Raw genomic sequence first — 25082 nt, forward strand, 5'->3', positions numbered from 1 at the left:
GGTGAAGCTTTGCAAGTGAAACTTTTGAAGCTGAAGCTCTGTAAATGAAGCTTTTGAAGCTGGAGCTCTCGAAGATGGAGCTCTGTAAATAAAGCTTTCGAAGCTGATTGACATGAGTGATGCTTATGAATATTTATGTTGATTGACATGAGTGATGCTCATGGATGTTGACATGAGTTATGCTCATGAATGTTGACATGAGTGATGCTCATGAATGTTGACATGAATGATGGTCATGAATGTTTATGTATGATTGTCATGAGTGATGCTCATGAATGTTTATGTATGATTAACATGAGTGATGCTCATGTATAATTTTGGAGTATTGGACTTACTTTTAATCACCTAGTGGGTGATAATAACGGCAGGATGCCGAATAATTTTGGAGTACTGGGCATACTTTTGATCACCTGGTTGGTGATAATAGCGGCAAAGTGCCGAATAATTTTTTGTACTACTGGACGTACTTTTGATCACCTGGTTAGTGATAATAGAGGGCTTGGCTCTTTTGGGCATATGGGCATTCGCCCTCCACATAACATTCTAGCCCATTATTTTGGGCTTGCCTTTTTTTTTTTTTTTTTTTATCCTCTGATGGGGTTATACAGATGTCTCCGAAAGATAAGAAAAATAAATTACATCATTAAAAAATAAATCCGACCCTCTGCTCAATGGGTCACGCCTATAATGCCATCACCACCGCAATTATGTCTGTTTTTTTTTGCCTTTTGCTTTTGTTTTTCTGCTTTGCTTTTGCTTTTTCTGCTTTGCTTTTGCTTTCCACCGCACTTTCTCTATCTCTTCACCTGGCAAACAAAATGAATCATCATAATAGGAAGCTTATCTTTTACTTTTCTTTCTGCTTTTCTCCATACATTCTTTTTCTTTTGTGGGGGTGGTTGAGCTGTCTGATGGTTTGCAATGATCTCTGAGACTGATTGAGTAGTGGGTTGTATCATGAAAGTTTCTCAAGATTCATGAGCACGTTATCATCGACATCTTGACCAAAAGCCCAGTACCCGATCAGGGCCATCGGGAAATAGCAAATTACGTTGATAAAGTAGGCTCCCAGGGCACCTTTCCACATGGGAATTCTCGACGGCTTCTCGAGAGTCGATGAAATTGTGGCCTGGACTTCAAGCGCAACTGCATGCCCGCCAAATGCAAATGAGATGTAACCTTATGGCTGTCATTGGTTCTTCTTTCTGATCCCCTGCAGAAACCTTGAGCAAGTGATCTTGGATATTGCTGGGCAGTTGAATGACTGTAGAGTGATAGAAAATCATGCGTCGATTTTCTTCCTTCTGTTCCGAACGGCCGGGGCTGAGGAAGCTCCATATCTGCACAGGCCGCCGGCTTAGATATTATTTTCCCTGAAAAATTCGTAATTTTAAAGGAACTTCAGTGATTTCTGTTTCCGTTTTCAAGTTCTTTCGACTACTTCAGCTTCACAGATTGGCGGGGAGCCTTCAAAGTTCGAAGGCACATTCGCTTTCGCTTTCAGAAGACGAAAGGAAACAAAAAATCAAAAACCCAAGCTTTGACTTGAATTCTCCGAATGTTGTTCGATACCAATTGCTTTGTTTCGCCTGCAACTCTGCAGTTTCGGCAATTTGAAAACTGTGATTTATTGCAGCAGTTCACTTGAAGATTCAACTCCACAGTCGGAATTTCACTTTTGGGAAATTCTCATCACCTTCGTCTTCTTCGTTTGAATTTCCGATGACGAACTGTCTTATCACCTTCGTCGTCTTCTTCTTCTAGGTTCTACTATGGTACTCCGTAGTCTTACCCACATATAGAAGTCTAGCACCAGAGGCAACCAATTCCAATACATCATTGGACACCAACCAGGAAGACATTGCCAAGCCCACAACTGCCTATGTCACCTTCAGTGTGCCTGTTTTCTCTTAGCACCTGAAGCAGCTTCCTGAGCTCGGGTAGCTGCAAAGCGATGTCGTTTTCCCTCAGAGAATCAAAATCGGGCGGGAGAGAGAGCAGCAGGAGGTGGGTAAGGGTTGGTGAAATTCCAATGGCTGGTTCTGGTAAAGCCTGTGAGGAAGAGATCAGAGACAGCAGCTGATTCGCCCACTGGTTCCGCACTTGTAGCATAGATGGGCAAATCCACTAGTTCGCAAATTCACCATTAGTGTAGCAAATCCTAGACCCAGTCATCTTAGGTAACTCCAAGGAGTAGATTTTGCATTGCGATGGATCATAGATTTCATAAAGGTCACCAAATCTGGGAAAGTACATAAGCAGTGGTGATTGGTTGACCACCCGCACGAAAATGGCAGCTGAGTGCCATCTCTTGCATACAACATGTTTATACCATACTTAGGGCATCCGTATTTAGATCTCATACAAATACTTGGGGGACTTAAATGTAATTATGTAATAAAGGAAATGACAAATATGTAATAAGTGAGGAGCCCTTATTCTATAAAATGACTCATCACCCTCACAATTGGGGGAGACCATTTCTTAAGCCTTCTCACCCCTCTCACACTTTCTCCCTCACAAATACTCTCAGAGAAATACAATCAGTGTGGACGTAGCCCAAACCTTGGGGTGAACCACGATACATCTTGTGTTATTTACATTCTTGCAGATTCACGGTGGGATTTACGTTGTTCCAAGACCCTCCGGTTTTATGCATCAACATTTGGCGCCGTCTGTGGGACACGACACAAAAAACTATGTTGGTTCTCTCTCAATTTTTCATACCTCCACTGTGAATCTGCAAAATCTGGAAACACCCAACAACATTGCAGCATCGTGAATCTAACTACTACACCTATCACCATCATACTATTACACCACTACAACACCAAAATCATAGCCACTTGGAAGCATACACGTTTGGTTTCCTTCCCATTACCAATATCCAAAGATCTAATCTAATTTCCCCATCTTTATAATTGCTATTGTTTCTTAAGCTTTAGCTCTCTCTCGCTGTGATGGTGTCCGATGGAATTCTGTTGGGGGGGCAACCCACTGCTTGACATTTCCACCGTCGTCGATGAGGAATTCGTACAAAAGTCTCCATTTTCGACAACAGAAATGGACCGTTGCGCTTGAACCACAGCGAGGCTCTCTCCCCGAAGCTCTCAATTTTCGGCAACTCCAAGCCCTATTCGTTGAAAACAAACAGCTTCTGCTTCGTTCTTTACTTCAAGAAACTCGGAGTGTGAAACTCATCCTCCTCCGCTCTCCGCCTCCGATCATTTCAGTCGCAGTTCGCCACTTTCCCCAACCATACTAGTCACCGAGTCAACTCGGTCCGGTGCCACTCAGATAATGGCGGAACTGCTGCGGCTAAGGAAGAGGCGGCACCGAAGCTGGGGAAGAGGATGGACATTAAGAAGATCATGATTCTCGGAGCTGGGCCGATTGTGATTGGGCAAGCTTGCGAGTTCGATTACTCGGGGACTCAGGTGTGCAAGGCGCTGAAGGAGGACGGATACGAGGTTTTTTTGATCAATTCCAACCCGACCACGATCATGATCGACCCGAACTTGGCCGACAAGACTTACATTACGCCCATGACTTCTGAGCTAGTTGAGCAGGTGCTCGAGAAGGAGCGGCCTGACGCTCTGTTGCTGACAATGAGAGGCCAGACGACGCTGAATTTGGCCGTGGCACTGGCCGATAGCAGGACTTTGGCTAAATACGGGGTCGAATTGATCGAAGCAAAGCTGGATGCCATCAAGAAAGCAAAGGACATGGACTTGTTCAAGCAGGCTATGAAGAACATAGGTATCAAGACGCCGCCATCTGGGATTGCGACTACTTCAGAGGAATGTATCAAAATTGTGAATGAGATTGGGGAGTTTCCATTGATTATCAGGCCGGCATTTACTTTGGGAGGAACCGGAGGTGGCACTGCTTATAACAGAGAAGAATTTGAGGACATTTGTAAGGCGGTGATTGCAGCTAGTGTGACGTCTCAGGTTTTAGTTGAGAAGTCGTTGTTGGGATGGAAGGAGTATGAGCTTGAGGTGATGAGGGACTTGGTTGACAATGTAGTGATTATATGTTCCATTGAGAATATTGACCCAATGGGGGTTCATACAAGGGATTCGATCACTGTGGCCTCGGCTCAGACTTTGATGGATAAAGAGTATCAGCGGCTCAGGGACTATTCCATTGCTATCATAAGGGAGATTGGAGTGGAATGTGGTGGTTCCAATGTGCAGTTTGTGGTTAATCATGTTGATGGTGAGGTTATGGTGTCATAAGCCATTACTTAGAGCTGCTCAACAGCATAGACAAGCATGGTCAGGCGATAAAGAGCACTTTCGTCTTAATTTCGCAGATTTTATACATGAGTTCCTGCCTTCACGGCATGTGTAGCAACGACGAAATCTTCTTCTGTCGTCCCCGATAACCTCACAAGAGAGAAATGAGAGCTGCCAAAAGGTATAATCTCTCACAAAATGATGACGTCAGCCCTGATCGAGCCAGCTATTTACAAGTCTGTACATACCTTGTAAATGGGGCCAAAGCCTTCGTGCCCAAGTTTGTTGAGGTCGGAGAAGAAATTGCTGACGATTTGCAGCGCGTGGAGGTCGAAGAAGAGAAACAAAGCAGAAAAAGAAAAGATCAAAAGCAAAAACAAAAAAGAAGATGCAAGAAACATAAACAAAAGCGAAAGCAAAAAGAAAAAAGCAGAAAGCATAGCTACCCACTAATGCACAACATCCCAAGCTCCAAGTTGATTAAGGGAATCAACTTGGCACGATGACAACACAGAAGATGCCCACCAACTTTCATCATGCATGTTCCCACTCTTCACAGATGACACCATGATGTTAAAGTGAAAAGAAAAGGCAAAAGAGAAAGCAAAAGCAGAAAGCAAAAGTAAGGAATAAACACCCCACCAGAATGATGTAATTTACTTTTTTGACAGATGTATGATGTAATTTATTTTTCTTATCTCTCGGAGACATCTTTATAAACCACATCAGAGGGTAATAATACTAAAAAAAAAAAGGGCAAAGCCCAAAATAAATTGGCTGGAATGTTATGTAGAGGGCGAAGGCCCATAAGCCCAAAATAGCTCTAACCAGGTGATTAAAAGTACGCCCAGTACTCCACAATTATTCGACAACCTGCCGCTATTACTACCAACTAGGTGATCAAAAGTACGCCCAATACTCCACAATTATTCGGCAACCTGCCGCTATTACCATCAACCAGGTGATCAAAAGTACGTCCAGTACTGCAAAATTATTCGGCAACCTGCTGCTATTACCACCAACCAGGTGGTCAAGAGTACGTCCAGTACTCCCAAATTATACATGAGCATTACTCATGTCAATCATACATAAACATTCATGAGCATTACTCATAGCAATCATATATAAACATTCATAAGCATCACTCATGTCAACATTCATGTGCATCACTCATGTCAACATTCATGTGCATCACTCATGTCAACATCCATGAGCATCACTCATGTCAATCAACATAAACATTCATGAGCATCACTCATGTCAATCAACTTCAAAAGCTTCATTTACAAAAGCTCTAGCTTCAAAAGCTTCATTTACAGAGCTCCAACTTCAAAAGCTTCATTTACAAAAGCTCTAGCTTCAAAAGCTTCATTTACAGAGTTCTAGCTTCAAAAGCTTCATTTACAGAGTTCTAGCTTCAAAAGCTTCATTTACAAAGCTCTAGCTTCAAAAGCTTCATTTACAAAGCTCTAGCTTCAAAATCTTCATTTACAGAACTCCAGCTTCAAAGCTTCACTTGCAAAGCTTTACCTACAAAGCTTCAGTGCAGGGTATACAAATACCGCATTCGAACAACCGCCACTTCAGCCCATACATGGATTCAATTTGAAGTCTCCAACCAACAGACTCTATTGACTGAAGACTTGGGGGACTACACTATGTACCATATATTGGGCCTCAACTAGGCCTCATGAAAAATACTTAGGGGACTCTAGCCCATCATTCATGTATTAAGGAGTGAGCCCTTATTCTATAAAAGGGACTCCCTCACCATCATTAGAGAGCATCAACCCTAGCCCATTATTCATGTATTGAGGAGCGAGCCCTTATTCTATAAAATGGACTCCCTCACCATCATTAAAGAGCATCACCGCCTACTGAGTAACCGCATCACCGCAAGCATCAACTCTAGCCCATCATTTATGGATTTAGGAGTGAGCCCTTATTCTATAAAAGGGACTCCCTCACCTTCAAACGCCACAAGCTGAGCTAACCAAGGCAACATAAGCCACAAGCCGAGCAGCCTCGCAACATGTGCTACATCTATTTGAGCCTCATTTCACATAGAGCGCCGCCTCATATCGAGTATTTAGCTCTAGACGACATCTAGTTATTTCGGCCCACACATTGGCTGAATTTCAAGTCTCCAGCCAAAAGACTTTTTTGACTGAAGATTTAGGGGACTACTGTTTATACCATACTTAAGACCTCCGTATTTAGATCTCGTACAAATACTCGGGGGACTTAAATGTAATTATGTAATAAAGGAAGGGGCAAATATGTAATAAGTGAAGAGCCCTTATTCTATAAAAGGACTCATCACCCTCACAATTAGAGGATGTAATTTCTTAAGCCTTCTCACCCCTCTCACACTTTCTCCCTCACAAATACTCTCAGAGAAATACAATAAGTGAGGATGTAGCCCAAACCTTGGGTTGAACCACGATACATCTTGTGTTATTTACATTCTTGCAGATTCACGGTCGGATTTACGTTGTTCCAAGACCCTCCGGTTTTGTGCATCAACACAACAAATACGCAAATGTTATCTCGCAGAGTGAAAGTAGACACAATGAGTTCCAAAAGTTCGGTAGGAAGGTCAGAGCAAGTTTGCAGCTCCAGTTTCTCCTTTTTCGTCTTACTTGCTTTTCTGTTACTATTTGTGATTGTTTCAGCTAACGATTTCAGCTTCCTCTTTCTTCCAGCCATGGCGAACCCAATTGCACTGCTGTTTAGAGAAAGAAAGAAAAAGAGAGTGAAGGAGCAGGAGATTTGTGTGAGCTTGGTGGGTTTTGAAAAGAGTGAGCCAATGCTTTGTCGGAGACGTTGAGAAACTGGAGTGAATGGAAAAGTGCTGGGAAATTTTGAAACTGGATCGGACCGTTGAATCAAAGTTTCAGATCTAAGACAGATCATTCTCAAATAATAAAGCAAGAGGGAAGAGAGATGGAGAGATACGACCTCGGAAGATTTCGTGAAGTCCCGACTCCCGAATGGAGCTTTTATATCTCTTTAGATGGAGTGTCCTCCTCCTCCTCTGATATCTATAAAGACCCAAACTTCTTGGTGTAGTCTGTAGTGTTTCCAGAAATGTAGAGAGAGAAATATGAGAGCTTTCTACAAAGAGAAATAGAGAGAGAAGAAACTGTGGTTTTTTGGAAAAGCCCAAGGATGGAGGTTCTGGGTTCTTGGGTTGTGCAGATTCACGTGGGGCCCTCCCAGATTCACGCTGGCCAATGCATGCAGCCAACCCTCTAGCCCTCTTCGATTTTGTGGGGCCCTCCCAGATTCCAGAGCCCTTTGGACCCTTCGGTTGGAGATGGCCTTATGTGTTATTTCTCCATTACTAGTACACTAAATCTTATTATATTTATATTGGCAAGACACGAAGAACATGTGAGTAGAATTTTATCTCCTCCTATTATCATCCATTTCTATCACCTCCTCTCACACTTTTCCTTTTGTCTTATTCTCTATATAAAAAATTCAAAACAAGATGTAAACGTGGTATAATCGTAACCGTTTAAATATGAGAGGATGGAAGATGAGAGAACCTACTCCGATTTTTATATGCTTCTACCATCCCCTTCTTATTATTTTAGTTTTCCTTGTTGGTTTTAGGTGTCAACCACTCCATTATATGCATTTCTTTCAATTTTATATTGAAACTCTCTGGATACAGCTTATACGTAGTCGGACGGATCTGTCTCTCTCGAAAACTTTCTGTTTTGTTGAAAGGGATGAAATGCTAATCCAATTCACAATGCTCTATATTCTTTTGATAAATCTGTTATGCATTTCCAAATATTGGCATTTTGAACAAGGTCTCAAGTCTTGAATTCCTAAATATATTTTTCGTATTTCGATAAGGGAAGTGATTTCAACACACCATTTTCTACTTTATTCACACTTTTCTTAGTTGTAGCTTTCGATTCATCTTTGATTTTTTTTTCACTACAATGGCTAGATGAAAAGAGGAGTGTACATAAGTGAAAAAATGTTGCTTAAATCATTTCACTTTGATAATTCTATACAATAACGCTTGAGGCCTTTAGGTGTACCGTTTTAGATCAAATAAGAAATGGTTTTATTACAAATAATCCATGACATAACAGAAATTTTGACATAATTGTGACGGAAGAACCACATTGGTTTGGGAAACTCATTTCAAGGACTACATTGATTGATTTTCAATTTCAAGAACCAATCTTAATGTGGTGGGTCAATTTCAAAAAACATTTGTGATAAAACTCAATGAAAATGAGATTTTCTTCATGCATCAATATTGTCTAGAGAATAACTAGAATTTTTATATGATTACATAAAATTTCCAACATGGCATGCAGCCTAAATTTTGCATTGAGGGCATCATCATATATGTCGCTTCTTCTTATAATTTGAGACGAGTTCGGCTGTACCATATGATTAAGTTCATACACCAAGGTCTCTTCCTAAGATTTTTTTTCATAAATTGCTTGTTGGGAACAGTGAAGAAAATATCGATAATATCGGCGATATATCGCCGATATTATCGTTTTTTTGGGACCTCGATATTTTATTAACTTTCCAACTTGTTTTCGGCAGAATATCGCGATATTATCGATAATATCGATAATATCGCGATATTTTCGAAACTATCGCGATATTTGGTATGGAATCATCGGAGAACACAGCCGGAGCAAATAATCCGAAACCCTAAATCCCCAAATTCTAATTCAAAGCAAATGAACTGAATCTACAATACAGGATTCCCTAAAATCGATTTCAGTACAAAAATCAACATGTTTACAAGCCGAGAAGAACGATTTCAGTACAAAAATCAAAGCAAATGAACCGAATCCCTAAATCCCCAAATTCGGATTCAAAGCAAATGAACTGACTGAATCCCTAATTCCTAAATCCCTAAAATCGATTTCAGTACAAAAATCAAGCAACATGCAGATAAATCGCAATCTGTACAAAAATAGAAACCCTAATTCCTAAATCCCTAAAATCAATTTCAGTACAACAAAGGTGCAACATGCAGAAAGATTGAAATCTGTACAAAAATTTAAAGTAAAAGCCAAGAAGAAGAGAAGTAGGAGCCTGGGAACATCGTCTTCCTCACGAATCCAAGACGGCTGGGACAACGTCGTGCTCCTCAGTGGTGTCGACGGCTTGGACTACGATGATTTCCGGTCGATCTCCATGGATCAAGGTGGTTTAGAAGGAAGGCGGTTATGGAGTGGTGTCGACGGCTGGGTTTAGGGCGGGTGAGATGGGAGGAGCAGAGGGAGACAGGGAGACACGGAGACACGGAGACACGGACGAGGAGGATCGAGATTCGAGAGATGATGTCTCTGTGTGTGTGTGGAAGAACTGGAGAAGGGGGAAGGGAGGGAGAAGACTGAGAAGTTCTCGGTGAGAACGAAGGCTCAGACCGACCTCAGAGAGAGAAAAGAGAGAAGAGAGAGATTGAGAGGATTCGAGAATATGGTAGTGGAGTGGGAAATGAAAGATCGAGAGAGAGACTGAGCTCCGTGTATGGTGTACGTGTGTGGTGTGCGTGTGTGGTGTGGTGTGGGGGGTCTCGAAGTGTGTGTGTGGTGGAGTGTGAGTTTTTCAGTCTTTTTGACTGTCTGAGTGGTGGCGTGTAAGAAAAAAAAAGCATCCAATGCTCCAAATTATTCAAAACCAAATCATTCCAAACCTATTTCTACCTCTCTAATCCAATGAGCCAAAGAACTTTTTGCAATTTCAGAACATGGACAACAAATAATACTGCTTTCATAATGAAATCGTGTGACATCTTTCACATGCAAAACAGGATGATGACCATGGCAGTAGGCGGGCAGGACCAAGAATTGGTGCCATAGGGAAGGACTATACTCGCAGAAAAAGAGGCAAAGGGATTTTGTCAAGTCAAGAAGATGACTCGTTATCTAGAACTTCAGACTCTGTTGGATTGGGAAGTAGTAACTATGGTTATACTCATAACCAACCATTTCCCTACCCTTCATATCCCATTCCTGTTGGGATGGAATCGAGCGACTCATTGAATCAATCCCAGCCTCAATCTTCAAATGATTTTTCTTATAGACAACCTCAACCAATCTCGGATCCATATGGGTGGCATATTAACAATTACATGCAAAACTATTTTGGGGATTTATCATTTAATAACTACTCTTCACAATACACTCATTCTACACATAGAGATGATGAAGATAGTGACAAATTTGAACCTCATAGGAACTCTATGTGGTACTAAAGTGTAAACTATTGTACTAATTCATTATATATAAATGATTATGGTGTGTTTAGACTTCTTTCATTAATTACTACATATTTTCTACACTTATAATGTTTGTCAGATCGCTATATAATCAACTTGATAATGTTAAATCCATCATGCAATGCATTTCCTTCCAATTTTTTGTGATAAACTAATAGATAATTGACTAAATAAACATCCTACAAAGTTTCAATAAAAATTTCCAAGTTTTTCTTACAATTTCCGTGGTTTCCATGTAATTTTTATCGATATCGATATTTTACTGATATTTCCATCGATATTTCCGTGTTCTCGGACTACCGATATTTCCGATATCATCGATATTTTCTTCCTTGGTTGGGAACAATCTTCTCTTCGGATAAAATTTCATAAATTTTGGGCCACAGATTTTGGCACTCAATTATTACAACATGACAATTTCGTAGTGTATGGACAATATCATCCTTGTCAAAAACTGTTTTCTTTACAAGATGAATGATTTTTCTGAAAATTTCCATCTCTCAACAAATTTCGGACAATGGAGACTCAGAGCTCTGGCGAGCAATCTGTCAGGTTTTATTCTCACTGAGCTAATTTGTTATATATTTATATTACGAGACGAAGATTATGCAAATGTTTGCATGCCAGAATTATATTTCAAAGGTTTCGCAGGCCCATAATTAGCTGCCTCCAATTTGTGCAGGTCTGTCGCAGCGGGAGGCAACTTCGGATCCGGCATCAGCAAAGCATTTTGCCGGTGCGGCGAAGGATGGAAGTGTGTCATCACTAGGACTGAGGGACCTGATGCCGGCAAGGCCTTCTTCAGCTGTGCTGGAAACTGCACCTGTGTTATGTATGTCAATCAGCATAGGGATAAACTAATCTAAGTTGTTTAGAAATGGCAACGTGATATCATTTCAATATACCAACGTTATAGTCCGATTTTTACGTTCTCTTTTTCATTCAATTTGAAGATTGTTTAGTCATTTTTATGTGTTGAATTAATTGACGGTTATGATGACAAGTAACATCTATTTAATGAACCATCAATTTGTTTAATTTTATAAATAATAAAACGGTCTCCAAATCGAATAATTATATATATATATATAATATTTACATAATAGTTCTAGAATGAATAGTTCTAGTTATGAAGGTTGTATAACCACGAGCTGGTGGTCCAGTAGTAAATGGTGGATTGCGAGGCTTCCTTTAAATTAAAAACTGGAGGTCTTGGGTTCGAAACCCGTTGTTGGTGTGGAAGCCAGACTTATGACCATAAGGAGGCTGAAATGCCTTTGTGAATCTTCCTGGCCTGGTGGATAACCGTGGCATATGTAACAAGAGGCTAGTAGTGTCCGTAGATACGTGTATCAATGGTCACGACGATGCATATAGACTGATAATGCCTAATTTGATCTTTTGACAGCTATGAAGATGGGACAGTGATGAAGGAGGCCACGACGGTGAACGAGGAGGTAGAGAAAATTGGTGCAAACGAAGCCTACTGCGAGTGTGGTGAAGGCTGGAAATGTGTCATCTCCAAGGTTGAACCTGAAGATCCTAATGCTTGTAAGAGCTCTTTCGAATGTGTTGGTAGTTGCAGCTGTGTAACCGATGGTTAAAGCCTAAAGGGCGCATCAAGAAATTAAGGATGCGTTTGTTGTACCGGACTGTCTTGGATTAGATTAGATGCAGGGACTAAACTGAACTGGTTTAGACTAGACTAAGCTGGACTAGCTTAGTGAAGCGTTTGGTGCAGTATCGGACTAAGAAGCAGGATAATGAAAACAGTACTATCACCAGTTTGAGTTTGCTCAGACTAGGACTATATTATTGTTCTATTTTAATTGCTTTTTTTTTATTAAAGATATTATTAAAATTAATAATATTGGATAAGAGTGAGACTCAATAAAAATACAAAAACCAAATTTTCTTGCCAACAAAAGAAACATACATGATTCAAGAGTAGCATTGTTCCAAACATGAATATAACAAAGTGTTCTCCCAACAATCGACAAGTTTCAGGATGTTTTTCTTAATTATTCACCTTTGGTTTAAAGTTGAAGATTAGAACCGAATCCACCCCACACATCATTAACTTGGAAGAAATAGTTATTTGACAAGTTATCATTTTGTTTACATGCTTCCACACATTCTCGCATCCTGAAAATACATTGAACCAACACAAGGTCATGTTCGAAATCCAGACATATAGTTTTCATTTGAAACTTGGAAGTACATTTAAATGACAATATATAACATATCAAGGCTATGATTAAAAATGAGTGATAACTCATATAATACTCCACGGTATGAGGATTACCACCATCACAGGTAAGGTAACTTAAGCAGCTCAGTGTACTTGGAACAAAGCACAAATATCACTACAAGCACCACATGCAGCTTTGCTATTCATTCTTCTGCAGCACTTAGGTCCACATTGAGGTCAAGAACCTGCTCAAACATTCCAGGAAATTTGGTTAAACCTTACGTTTGTACCATATTTAGGGCCTCCGTATTTAGACCTCGTATAAATACTCGGGGGACTCAAATGTAATTATGTAATAAATGAAGGGGCAAATATTTAATAAGTGATGAGCCTTTATTCTATAAAAGGACTCCTCACTCTCCTCATTAAAGAGGTCAAGGTTTAGGCCATGGGAAGAGAAAAAACATCTCAGAGAGGGCAAACACAAAAAATAGGCTAGAGAGCACACCACATCTAGCCTTCTTGTATATTCACCATTCAGAGTGAAACAATATTAACATCAGTGTGGATGTAGCCTAAACATTGGGGTGAACCACGACACATCTTGTGTTCTTTACTTTCTTACAGATTCACGGTCGGATTTACGTTGTTCCAAGACCCCTTTGGTTTTGTGCATCAACATTTGGCGCCGTCTGTGGGAAACGACACGAAAAGCTACGTCGGTTCTCTTTCATTTTTTCATCTCACCACCGTGAAACCTTCACAACCTCACCACTGTCCACCGTGAATCTGCAAAACCCAAGAAACTAAAACTCCTCTCTCCACTCTCCAACTCTCTCTACCTCTTCGTCAAGTCTCTGAAGCATTCGTTTCTCTACGTGCTGCGGAGAACCTCCTGCTTCACTCACCTTCCTCCACATCATTGCGCATCACCCAAAGATATGGATTCATCCCTAATATGTTGAAGAAACTGCCTCCAAATGCCTAATTGACGGGATTGCCCCTCCTCCCTAGCTTTGCTCCTCCACCGAACCCATCAATGTGTTGAACAAACAAGAGTTGAATTCTGGAGTTCCACTCCCTCGAGCGCTGCCTGTGATCCCTCGAGCCATTTGAAAGTTTGATCGACAAAAGCAAGCTCGATGGTCAGCCAGAGCTTTTCATCCCTATCATCCCTGACAAAACCAGCCTAAAAGTCACTAGCTTCAAAACCTCCGCGTCGCCGTTATAGGAGGCGAACCCGTATGGGGGAGCTGCTGCAGAAACTCTCGCCAAGGGCGGCGTCAAGACGTTCCTCATCGAGCGAAAAATGGACAACTGCAAGCCCTACGGCGGTGTCATCCCGCTCTGCATGGTGGGCGAGTTCGACTTCCTACTGGGCATCATTGACCGCCGCGTCACCAAGATGAAGATGATATCGCTGTCGAACGTGGCAGTGGACATCGGGCAGACCCTGAAGCCGCACGAGTACATTGGGATAGTGAGGCGGGAGGTGCTAGACCAGTACCTCAAGAACAGGGCGAGTGAGAATGGTGCAACAAAGGAACAATTCTTTACTGCTACACGTCATTCTACATTGCAAGAGATCGTTCAGTTCCAGAGATTCTTTGTCCTCACTGTCGCGATCAACCAGTGATTCTTTCTCCATGAAATCATATCCACTAAAGGCGCTGCTTTGCAAGGTTCTGGATGGGTGTGGCTTACTTTATACAAAGAGTCACTGCAAATCAGATGAGGGGGAGTGCATGTTCCCACTTTGCTGAAAAAGCCTTCACTAAAAGCAGCAAAGGAAATCATTTCTATCACACTTATCTATCTTCATTCCAAATACGGGGATCCCACCTCCTGCAAATATCACAGCTACTAGTGGAAAACAGGAAGAAGATAAGTTTTCTTACAATATTCCTATTATTAATTCTATCATTATTATGTCTGCCATCTGACAAAATGAAAAAAAATAAAAAAAGCTTTACTTTTCATTTTCAGCAAACATCATTTTGTTTTCTCAATATCATTGTTTATTTAATATCTTATTATTTTATTTGTGTCATGATGACTAATTATAAAATAATAATTTTATTATTTTTATGTCATGATGACTCATGATTAAATAATATAATTATTATTTTTGATATCACATGATTACTACCACATTATTGATTTATACAACATGTCATTTATCAAACAACTGAATAAATCATTTATTCATGATTATATATACACACACACATTTAGGCAATACCTAATATATTGTTGATTTATGCAACATGTCATTTATCACACAACAGAATAAATCATTTATTCACAAAAGGCACATAATACAATATTTTACCTTGACAAACTTTGTCAATTTGATTTATTCATTGTACGGTCATACTTATACTGTCATTTATTGTCAGAAATTATTGAGCAACTAGATCCACTGATCAACATTGTTGCTGATTAAAGAAGTCTACCAACTTATAGACTGATAAGCCATGTGCTCATGGTGATCTCTTGTCTGATCGGACACCCACTTGCTTATCACCAACCAGGTGATCAAAAGTACGTCTAGTACTCCAAAATTATTCAGCAACCGGCCGCTATTATCACCAACTAGGTGATCAAAAATACGTTCAGTACTCCAAAATTATTCAGCAACCTGTTGTTATTATCACCAACCAGGTGATTAAAAGTACAACCCGTCCTTTAAAAAATCATACATGAGCATCACTCATGACAATCACCATCATACATGAGCATCACTCATGTCAATCATACATAAACATTTATGAGCATCACTCATGTCAACATTCATGAGCATCACTCATGTCAATCAACATAAACATTCATGAGCATCACTCATGTCAATCAGCTTCGAAAGCTTCATTTACAGAGCTCTAGCTTTGAAAGCTTCATTTACAGAGCTCCAGCTTCGAAAGCTTCATTTACATAGCTCTAGCTTCAAAAGCTTCATTTATAGAGCTCCAGCTTCGAAAGCTTCATTTACAGAGCTCCAGCTTCGAAAGCTTCATTTACAGAGCTCTAGCTTCGAAAGCTTCATTTATAGAGCTCAAGTTTTGAGAGTTCAAGTTTCGAAAGTTCATTTATAAAGCTCCAGCTTCGAAAGCTTCATATACAGAGCTCCAGCTTCGAAAGCTTCATATACAGAGCTCCAGCTTCGAAAGCTTCATTTACAAAAGCTCCAGCTTCGAAAGCTTCATTTACAAAGCTCCGACTTCAAAGCTTCATTTACAAAAGCTCCAGCTTTAAAGCTTCACTTTCAAAGCCTCACCTATAAAACTTCACTTTCAAAGCTTCACCTACAAAGCTTCAGTGCATGGTATAAAAAGACCGTTTTCAAACAACCGCCACTTTGGCCCATACATGGATTGAATTTGAAGTCTCCAGCCTACAGACCCTATTGACTGAAGACTTGAGGGACTACACTATGTACCATATATTGGGGGTTTCTGCAACTGGGTACGAAAAATACTTGGGGGACTTAGCCCATTATTTATGTACTGAGAAGCGAACCCTTATTCTATAAAAAAGACTCACTCACTTTCATTAGAGAGCACCAATTATTCATGTATTGAAGAGCGAACCCTTATTCTATAAAAGAGACTTCCTCACCTTCATTAGAGAGAGACTCTTAGCCCATCACTTATGTATTGAAGAGCGAGCCCTTATTCTATAAAAGGGACTCCCTCACCATCATTATAGAGCATCGCCGCCAGCTGAGCAACTGCCTCGCCGCGAGCATCACTCCTAACCCATCACTTATGTATTGAAGAGCGAGCCCTTATTCTATAAAAAGGACTCACTCACCATCATTAGAAAGCATCGCCGCCTGCTGAGCAACCGCCTCGCCGCCAGCATCACTTCTAACCCATCACTTATGTATTGAGGAGCGAACCCTTATTCTATAAAAGGAACTCCCTTACCATTATTAGAGAGCATCGCTGCCTGTTGAGCAACCGTCTAGCCGCGAGCATCAACTCTAGCCCATCATTTATGTATTGATGAGCGAGCACTTATTCTATAAAAGTGACTCCCTCACCATCATTAGAGAGCATCGCCGCTTGCTGAGCAACCATCTCGCCGCGAGCATCAACTCTACCCCATCATTTATGAATTGATGAGCGATCTCTTATTCTATAAAAGGGACTCCCTCACCTTCAAACGCCGTAAGCAGAACCAACCAAGGCAACATAAGCCACAAGCCAAGCAGCCTCGCAACATGTGCTACTTCTAGTTGAGCATCATTTCACATTGAGCACCGCCTCATATCGAGTATCAGTTCTAGACGACATCTAGTTACTTCGGCCCACACATGGACTAAATTTCAAGTCTCCAGCCAAAAGACTATCTTGACTGAAGACTTGGGGGACTACTGTTTGTACCATATTTAGGGCCTCCGTATTTAGACCTCGTATAAATACTCAGGGAACTCAAATGTAATTATGTAATAAATGAAGGGGCAAATATGTAATAAGTGAGGAGCCCTTATTCTATAAAAGGACTCCTCACTCTCCTCATTAGGGAGGTCAAGGTTTAGGCCATGGGAAGAGAGAAAACATCTCAGAGAGGGCAAACACAGAAAATAGGCTAGAGAGCACACTACCTCTAGCCTTCTTGTATATTCACCATTCAGAGTGAAACAATATCAACATCAGTGTGGATGTAGCCCAAACATTGGAGTGAACCACGATACATCTTGTGTTCTGTACTTTCTTGCAAATTCACGGTCGGATTTACGTTGTTCCAAGACCCCTCCAGTTTTGTGCATCAACACCTTATATGAAAGACACGGTTCTATGAAAAAGTAAAAAAAAAACAAAGGCAAGTTAGTTAATCAAGCAAATGTCCATCGACTTTAAGGACGACATGAAATCGAAAACAACATAATCAAACTAATTGGGCGATGCATAAAATTGTATTTCTTACCTTCCCTGTTATCAAGGTGTACATGTTGAGTACATCCAAGACAGTGGACTTAAAGTGTGTTGTGGCATCATAACTCTGTTAAACATAAGAAGTTTTTTGTCAAGTGTGCATAAATCATATTGAAGAGTGCCCAGTACAGGTCAAGGCTTGAATAAGACTTACGGTTGATATAAAGCAATTGTCCAAAGTGGGTTCATTAACAGGCTTATATGTGTCATAAGTCTTAAAAAATATCTCGTCAACAGGCCCTAAAAGGTCAATCCAATGCAAGCTCAGTATCAGGATGATCAGTCTCTGCGTCTGTTGATACAAATGCAATAAATTTTCCCTTTGGAGCAACATTGTGAGAGTAGGAGCAAGAGAAAAGATACTTGTTCAATAAAGCACCAAAGAATTGGCCACCAGTAATAAGAAAATACAACAAAAAAGATACAGGGATAACTCAAGATGAATAAATATCCACCAACAAGCTATTGGTTCAAAGTATACATGAGTTCCCCAGAGGTCTGCTCTCAATACCACTGTTTTCTCCCTTTGGTAGTAGTTTGGAGTTGAAATGATAGTGGGATAATATTAATATGCATCAAGCAAGTGTTACCACAAAACCCTTCCAACAGTTATAGAATAATATAACTGATTATACCCTCCACCCGATATAACATTGCAATTGCATATCCAATTACACAACAGAAATTTAAAATTTGTGGTTTAGACATTGTATGCATATAAACTATACCATTCATTTTTTCCATTTCCTTGCCATAGCATAAAGCAACCTAGTCATGAGATTGTTTTTTCTAAAGCAACAGTTACTAAGGACCTTCTCAAATATGCACACGGCATTCATTGCAAAAGAAATATTGGTCCCAAACAAAAGATAAGAGAACTCACATATTTGATCTGCAACCCAACTGCTTATGTGGCAGGATAACCTGCACTGAGTGAGATTCATTGGTGTTTGGAATTGGATGGCTCATGATGGCAATAGCTCTTGCAACCTTACCAACCTTCATAACCTGTCAAAATGCAATAAATTTTCAGTAAGTGTTAGGGAATAAGCATTTTTCTTCAGCCTTCAAGCAAGATACAGAAGAACAGAGAAGATATTGTGTCCCTTGCAGACCTATAAATAAAAACAACCATATGCATACTTGTAAGGCATAAGATGAAATTTCTAGTTGTCACTCTTGTTAAGTCCATTCCCTCATGTGTTTTAGGATCAGTTTCACTATAATCTTGAATATATAGGATGAACTAGTGTGCATGGCACTTTTCAAATAGACCCATGAGTGAAGATTTAAGGGCCTCCATGTCAGTTGCTGGAACCTTGTAAACCTGTTGCAACAATTGAGATCCCACCCATAAGGTTTAAGATGAAATTTATACAGGATAATGTGTGAGTGTCTTTATGAGTGTAGTTACTAAATGCAACTCAACTCATTTCTCAAACCCGATACCAAAATCCAAAAACTCTAGTCCAACCTGATACCAAAATCTGTTGAAACTAGACCTAAATTACAAATTTAACTTTGCATCTGCCCTTACAACAACAATTTTGTGATGATTATTATCATCATTTTGGGACTGAAAATGGCATAAAATGTGAAAACCCCAAATTTTAATCTCAATTTGACCCTAAAAATCAAAACCCTAAGGGTGTGTTTGTTTGGCATCACTAGCCCTCACTGGACTAGACTGGACTAAGTTTTAGTCCAGTATTTGTTCCCTACCTAGACTACGTTTAGTGGCATTAGCAGGGACTCGCCTAGACTGAGTCCCTCGCTAACAGGTCTTAGCGAGACCCCCTAATTCAGAAAGGACTGCTAAGCCGCCCTCTAATCCCATAATCTCTCTTCTCCTGCAATTCAATCCTCGTCCTGCTCCCTCCTTGCCCTGCTCCCTCATTGTTGTCCTACTCATCTTTATCTCTGCATCCTACTTGCCCTCAGCTGCATCCTGCTCGCCCTCATTTGCTCCTCTTGTATGGTAAATTTTGAATCCGACATTATTTCTTTGATTTGTTTTGCAGATCGTGATATTACTGGGCTTTATTTGATTTAGGTGTTTTGGGTCTAAGAAATTTTCAATAACAGACCTCTGCACGTGAACAAGTTAAGCGCACATGTAAAGGGTTAAACCCTAAATTACATGCATGTGCATGGTCGATTCTGTATGTGTTTTGCGTGTTTAATTGCTGAAGCGTTGAAATGTATTTAGTCAAACAACCATGCTGTAATAATATATATATATATATATATATAGAGGATAAAAGCTGTTCATTTTTCATCACCAAATTCACTTTTTGTACAAGAAAATAAAAATAATTGAAGGTGAGAAATACAACAAGGCTTCAAGCCTTTGAACCGTTTATTTTTCATCACTGAATCCACATCGAACTTCAGCGATCCGAACTTATTTTGTAATCTCGATTCATAGATCTTCTATGCAAAAACTCAACTCAATCCGAAACCAGTTCTCATTTAATTGTCAAGATAAAATTTCAATGTTTCTTAGACCATAGTGTTTGTCAATTTCTTTGAACTCAATTAGATGCCTTAAATACTTCCGATTTAGTTAATATTTTGTAAGGATGATCTATGAGGTGCAACTATATATATATATATATATATTAATACACCAACACTAGTTCAAGCAAGAATTGACATTTTCTCAACGCGTTCGGTAAAAATAGCTGGTGTATTTGTATCAGAGTGTCAACATTGCATACAATCTAAAACTTTTACATTTCGGTTCTCAAAGGCATAATATGTATACCAATCACTTCTTATACTTTGAGACGGATCTTCGAAGAGTGTACCATCCTTTCTTGCATATTGCGACGACCTTCCCTCCTTGTGTGATGAACGCCTTCTTCATTTTCTTGCTTTTTTGCTTAACTTGCTCCTTCAGTTCGCCCATCTAATTCGAAAGAAGGAAGTACTGAAGGAGATTGACGGGAAAGTATGCAATCTTTTTCTTCCAAAATATGATACTAATCGCAGCTCTTTGAGAACATATATATAGCTTGCTACTTGCCACCTTAACCATTCAAAATTTAGCTAACCAGGTTTTCTTAAAAATAGTTGGCATGCGAAATTAGTCGATGTTCTGGATGGTTGGGTTGGGGTGTTTATTGGTTGGGGTGATTAGTGACTGCTTTGCATAAGTGTCATTGCTTAAAAAAGCTAATATTATTGTGCAAGGCAAGAAATTTGGAGTTGTGCCTTTGCATTTCGGTGTGGGTGAGAACGCCGTCGACTCTCTAATTTAACATAACATTAATTACTAATGCTATCATCTTATCAAAAAATAAGAATTTTACAAGGCAATTAGTGTTGAGAAATATATTGCCCTTGCCTTGCCTTTAGTTTTATACAAGGAATTTCTTTCTCCTTGTGAGAAAAAGGTTGAACAAAACAGAGGACTGCGGCACAACAGGAATGATACTTTGGAGATTTTCATTTTTCGAGTTACGAATCCTAATTATGATACTATTACACTAAAAAGTCAATCATGGTAATATTTACTTTAACTTTTATTTGTTCTTATCGTTAAAACTCAAAGTTTTCAAGTCATTTTCATTAGCATTCATTAAATTGTTTTGGCATTGTTATTATTAAGATTTTTTTTTCCCGTTTGAATATCTTTTTTGCATAATGCACTAAATTTTATTTAGATGCTTCAGCATCTAGGCTTTAATTGAGTTGATTTGATGCAAGTAAAAAGTAGAAGTCGTACTTAAATTTGTTGGAAATTATATATTATAATATATAATATTGTAATATATAATTTTAATAATTGAATGAAAAATAGTGTTAACCATAAAGGTTATGTTATTTATGTGCATTCCCTTGTTAAATGATGTATACTTATAGATGAAAAATTACATCTCTTTAACAAGAAGTACTTGGGTTCTATATAAACCCATGAAACCATTATCATTAAGAATAGAAAATTAGAGTTAATTTTTACTCTTGAGAAATAGGATTTCCCCACTTTGTTTCTCTCATTATTCGTTTGTCAAATTCCGACTCATGTCTTGAGAGTACATAATATATGAAGTTCGTCAGAGTCCGAAGATTGAAGTGTTTTCGGATTATAGATTGTTGAATTCTAAGAGACGAACGTCTACAGAACTACAAGTATAAGAGTAGGGCGAAATTTTGTCTTTAGGACATTGTATTTATGCAAGCCTCAATCTCTAAGTTTGTTAGTATTTCTAACTTTCTCTCTAGTTGTTTATATTAATCTCATATATAATTGATGTTGTGAATTTCTTTATGCTTATTATTATTGGAATTATTGTGTTATTTCCATATTTTCTATTATTGCTCCAACAAAATTGGGCTTAGCTTCTTGTAATATACCATGAATTCCTATTTGTAGATGCAATGCAATTAGGGTTTATGTGATTGGCCACCAATTTTCATAGAACTTAATGGGTTTTTACTTGTTTAAATTCTCGCCATAGAAGGTTACATGTAATGATATTTTTGGTGCAACCAGATGACATGGTCATTGAATAATTTAAGTCTTTTATTTTTTGTATGTTTTCAATTTATTATTTCCTTGTGTTTAATTTCATGCTTAATTTAATTTCCAATTGAACTCAAAATCTCATATCTATTATCTTCTCAATTAGAATTTGTTTCAATTTAATTAATAAGATTTCTAGAATCAATTCGATTTATGTGGGACAATATCCGTGCTTGTTTGTTATACTATCATCTTATTCATATACTTGCGAGACTTAATGAGGTTAATTTTGGTTGTATAAATTTCACAACAATGATACATGTTATCTTGCAAGGTTTGTATACTACATCGTAGAAATGATGCACCGAGCAAATCAAAACTTGAATAAGCTGCGAAGCTCGTGTAAGTAGTAAGTACACAAACAATGGTTCACAATATAGGGCAAGGCTCTACAATATTAGTATGACTACTGATCTAGGTATATAAAATATTTTTGTAAATTTGGGTGTGCTAACTCGCAACCTAGCTCGGTCAGGAGAGTAGAATGGAGGTGGTGGTGTTGTCGAGGTGATCACTACCAAGGAAGGAACATGTCTCAACCTTGGGTTCTAGAACCTGAACACAAGATTTGGGTATTCACTTAATCTTGTTAGGTATAGGTGCTTTTCTTCTAGTATTCAAGGCTCTTTATTTTGGGGTGTATATGATACCTGGGCTGTAAAAAAGGGGATCCTATCAACTTGTTCCGACCTAGGATAATAAGTTCATGAGCTTAGTCTTACTTTACCATCGAGCAACAAAAGAAAGACTTCCATCTCCAAGTTTAACTCACACGTAGCTCACTTCTTTTTGGGTGTGAAGTAGTGTTAAACCAAAATACCCAACAAGCATTAGAAGATCCCCTTAAAGATAAAACAATTCCATCGAATTAAGTATGATATTGGATGTGTTACTATACCAGGAATATCAATGAACCCGATTATTGAAATTGCTCAGGATACCCTTTTTTAGCTTCTAGAATCTATTTCTTAGTTTAAGATCCCTCTTACTAACTTGAATCAAAGAATTTGTAGATCAATTCCCCTCTAGGAACGAAACTTCTTGTTCAAAGGGAGAATCTATCAAACTTGATCAACCATTAAGGAGTAATCCTAAGGTATGTGGATTTGGTCAAAGAGATGCGGAAATAGTACTTCAAGATCCATTAATCACTGTGAAGTTTAATAATTGGTTTGGTTTTCGTTGTGCCGAACAAGGAGTAATTGGGGAACACCTCACTTCACTTCACTGAAGCTGATGAGATGACCTATTGAGACTCTGAAATGCAAGAAGAGAGAATTCTTCATTTGCCGACACTTGAATAGATAACCAACCAATCAGTTGCAATGCTTTTCACTTATCCAAACTAAAGGTGTCGCCGGTTGTTAACATGGTGTATGCACTTGTCGTCACTAAAGATGTGTTGACGGGGGAGTTAGGATCGTTAGTATTTTTCTCAAAAAATGTGAGAAGGGTTTCACGTAAAATGAGGATTTTCATGTATGGTGTTTTAAGTTGTTTGTTGAGTTGAAGGTGCCTTCCTCTGTTGCAAAGCCTTTTGTATTTATTTATTTATTTTAAAGTTTTTTCTGAACAAATAATATTATCTCTATTAAAAGCAGGGCCGGCCCTAGCCCAGTGCCACAAGGGCAACTGTCCAGGGCCCAAAAATTAAAGGGGCACCAAAATAATAAAACCCAAATAACTAGGTATAAAAAAAAATTACTAGAGCCCAATTTCCAAATAGAGGGACGGCCCAAGATTGACAACAAATTAAAGGGGCCCAGGTTTTATGCATTAAAAAAATTATAAAAAAAAGGTCATACACTCATAACAGGGACCACTCTCGGTCCCATAAACCTTAATTTCTAACCCTTTTCCCGATTCCCCCACGCACCCCTTCCTTTTGTTCCCCAATCCCCACTAACTTCCAACCTTTTCCCAATTCCCCATCCCCTTTGTTCCCCAATCCCTTCCCCACCCACTTCCCCTATGCCTTGCTGCCGTGTGTTGCCCTTGGGCTGGGTGAGTCTGCAAGGTGATGTGAGTGAGCAGCAGCCAGACAGCACAGCAGGAAGAGGTCCCTCTCCTCCTTATTCTCAACGTGACAGCACAACACCATTCATTTGGGTATTGGAATTTGACTACAAGTGCATTCACTCATCACCAACCCTTTTGAGTTTTGAGGTAACTAATTTTTAAAATTTGAATTATCAATTCATAATTTAATATAAAACTTTGCAAGTGACATAGAAATATAATTATATGATAATTGATGTATAGAATTGTTGTTGTGGATGAATTGAATTCTTGATTAATTAAATTATTTGATTTCATTTCAAACTCAATATTTAGGTTCAATTTTATCAATTTGTATATGTTAGACTATGTGTTAGTATTTTTATAATATATAATATATGTTGGAATGATAATTTTGAAAGGAAATTTTTGTTATATCATGTGTAGGTAATTTTTGCAAACAAATTATCGAAGTTATGTCTTTTAGGAAAAAAAAACAAAGAATAACGAAATTGCCGAAAGTTTAAGAGGATAACGAGATTGTTTATCGTGTATTGTTGATTGTACCTGTGATCATGGCATCTGCAGAAAGAAGTTTTTCAAAATTGAAATTATTAAAATCTTACTTGCGAACCACTATGACTCAAGATAGGCTAAATGGATTAGCAATCTTATGCATTGAAAAGGATGAGATTGAAGACTTGGAGTATGATGATATAATTGATGATTTTGCTTCAAAAAATGCTAGAAGACAATTTCTTAAAGGTTGAAATTTCAAGGAGTTTTGCTAGGAATGGTTGTATATGATTGTATTTTTTATTGTCGGGGTTTAGGTGCTATGTCCCACCTGTTGTATATTTTTTCAAGTAATATAATTTGGGCGTGAGGGCCTAGCCCCCCAGCTTCGACTGGG

At 39.0% G+C, this 25082-nt stretch overlaps 2 protein-coding genes, 1 long non-coding RNA gene and 1 pseudogene across 3 annotated transcripts; 2 read left to right on the forward strand and 2 right to left on the reverse strand.

The window, feature by feature from the left end:
- Positions 1 to 955: 955 nt before the first annotated feature.
- Positions 956 to 2112, reverse strand: LOC126592283 (lysine histidine transporter-like 5). The gene is made up of 3 exons (XM_050257993.1): positions 1890 to 2112; positions 1224 to 1373; positions 956 to 1146 (listed from the first exon to the last, which is right to left on the reverse strand). The coding sequence occupies exons 1-3, from the start codon at positions 2110 to 2112 to the stop codon at positions 956 to 958; spliced, it is 564 nt and encodes a 187-aa protein (XP_050113950.1).
- An 8798-nt stretch (positions 2113 to 10910) lies between these two features.
- LOC126593584 (uncharacterized) lies at positions 10911 to 12344 on the forward strand. Its single transcript, XM_050259689.1, has 3 exons — positions 10911 to 11067; positions 11198 to 11347; positions 11924 to 12344. The coding sequence occupies exons 1-3, from the start codon at positions 11033 to 11035 to the stop codon at positions 12117 to 12119; spliced, it is 381 nt and encodes a 126-aa protein (XP_050115646.1). The 5' UTR covers positions 10911 to 11032; the 3' UTR covers positions 12120 to 12344.
- A 409-nt stretch (positions 12345 to 12753) lies between these two features.
- LOC126592284 (guanosine nucleotide diphosphate dissociation inhibitor 2-like) lies at positions 12754 to 20554 on the reverse strand (annotated as a pseudogene).
- Positions 20555 to 23700: 3146 nt separating this feature from the next.
- On the forward strand, positions 23701 to 25082 carry LOC126593586 (uncharacterized). The gene is made up of 3 exons (XR_007613004.1): positions 23701 to 24155; positions 24189 to 24337; positions 24822 to 25082. It is a non-coding gene; the product is annotated as an uncharacterized LOC126593586 (long non-coding RNA).

This window comes from Malus sylvestris, chromosome 12 (genome assembly GCF_916048215.2).
Source record: "Malus sylvestris chromosome 12, drMalSylv7.2, whole genome shotgun sequence".
Taxonomy (NCBI): Eukaryota; Viridiplantae; Streptophyta; class Magnoliopsida; order Rosales; family Rosaceae; genus Malus; species Malus sylvestris.

Coding starts and splice junctions, on each gene's coding strand:
- LOC126593584 (XM_050259689.1), top strand. CDS start 11,033: ATGGAGACTCAGAGCTCTGGCGAGCAATCTGTCAG. Junction 11,068..11,197: donor TCTGGCGAGCAATCTGTCAG/GTTTTATTCTCA, acceptor CAATTTGTGCAG/GTCTGTCGCAGCGGGAGGCA. Junction 11,348..11,923: donor GGAAACTGCACCTGTGTTAT/GTATGTCAATCA, acceptor ATCTTTTGACAG/CTATGAAGATGGGACAGTGA.
- LOC126592283 (XM_050257993.1), bottom strand. CDS start 2,112: ATGCTACAAGTGCGGAACCAGTGGGCGAATCAGCTGCTGTCTCTGATC. Junction 1,374..1,889: donor AGAAAACAGGCACACTGAAG/GTGACATAGGCA, acceptor CGAATTTTTCAG/GGAAAATAATATCTAAGCCG. Junction 1,147..1,223: donor TCCAAGATCACTTGCTCAAG/GTTTCTGCAGGG, acceptor GCGGGCATGCAG/TTGCGCTTGAAGTCCAGGCC.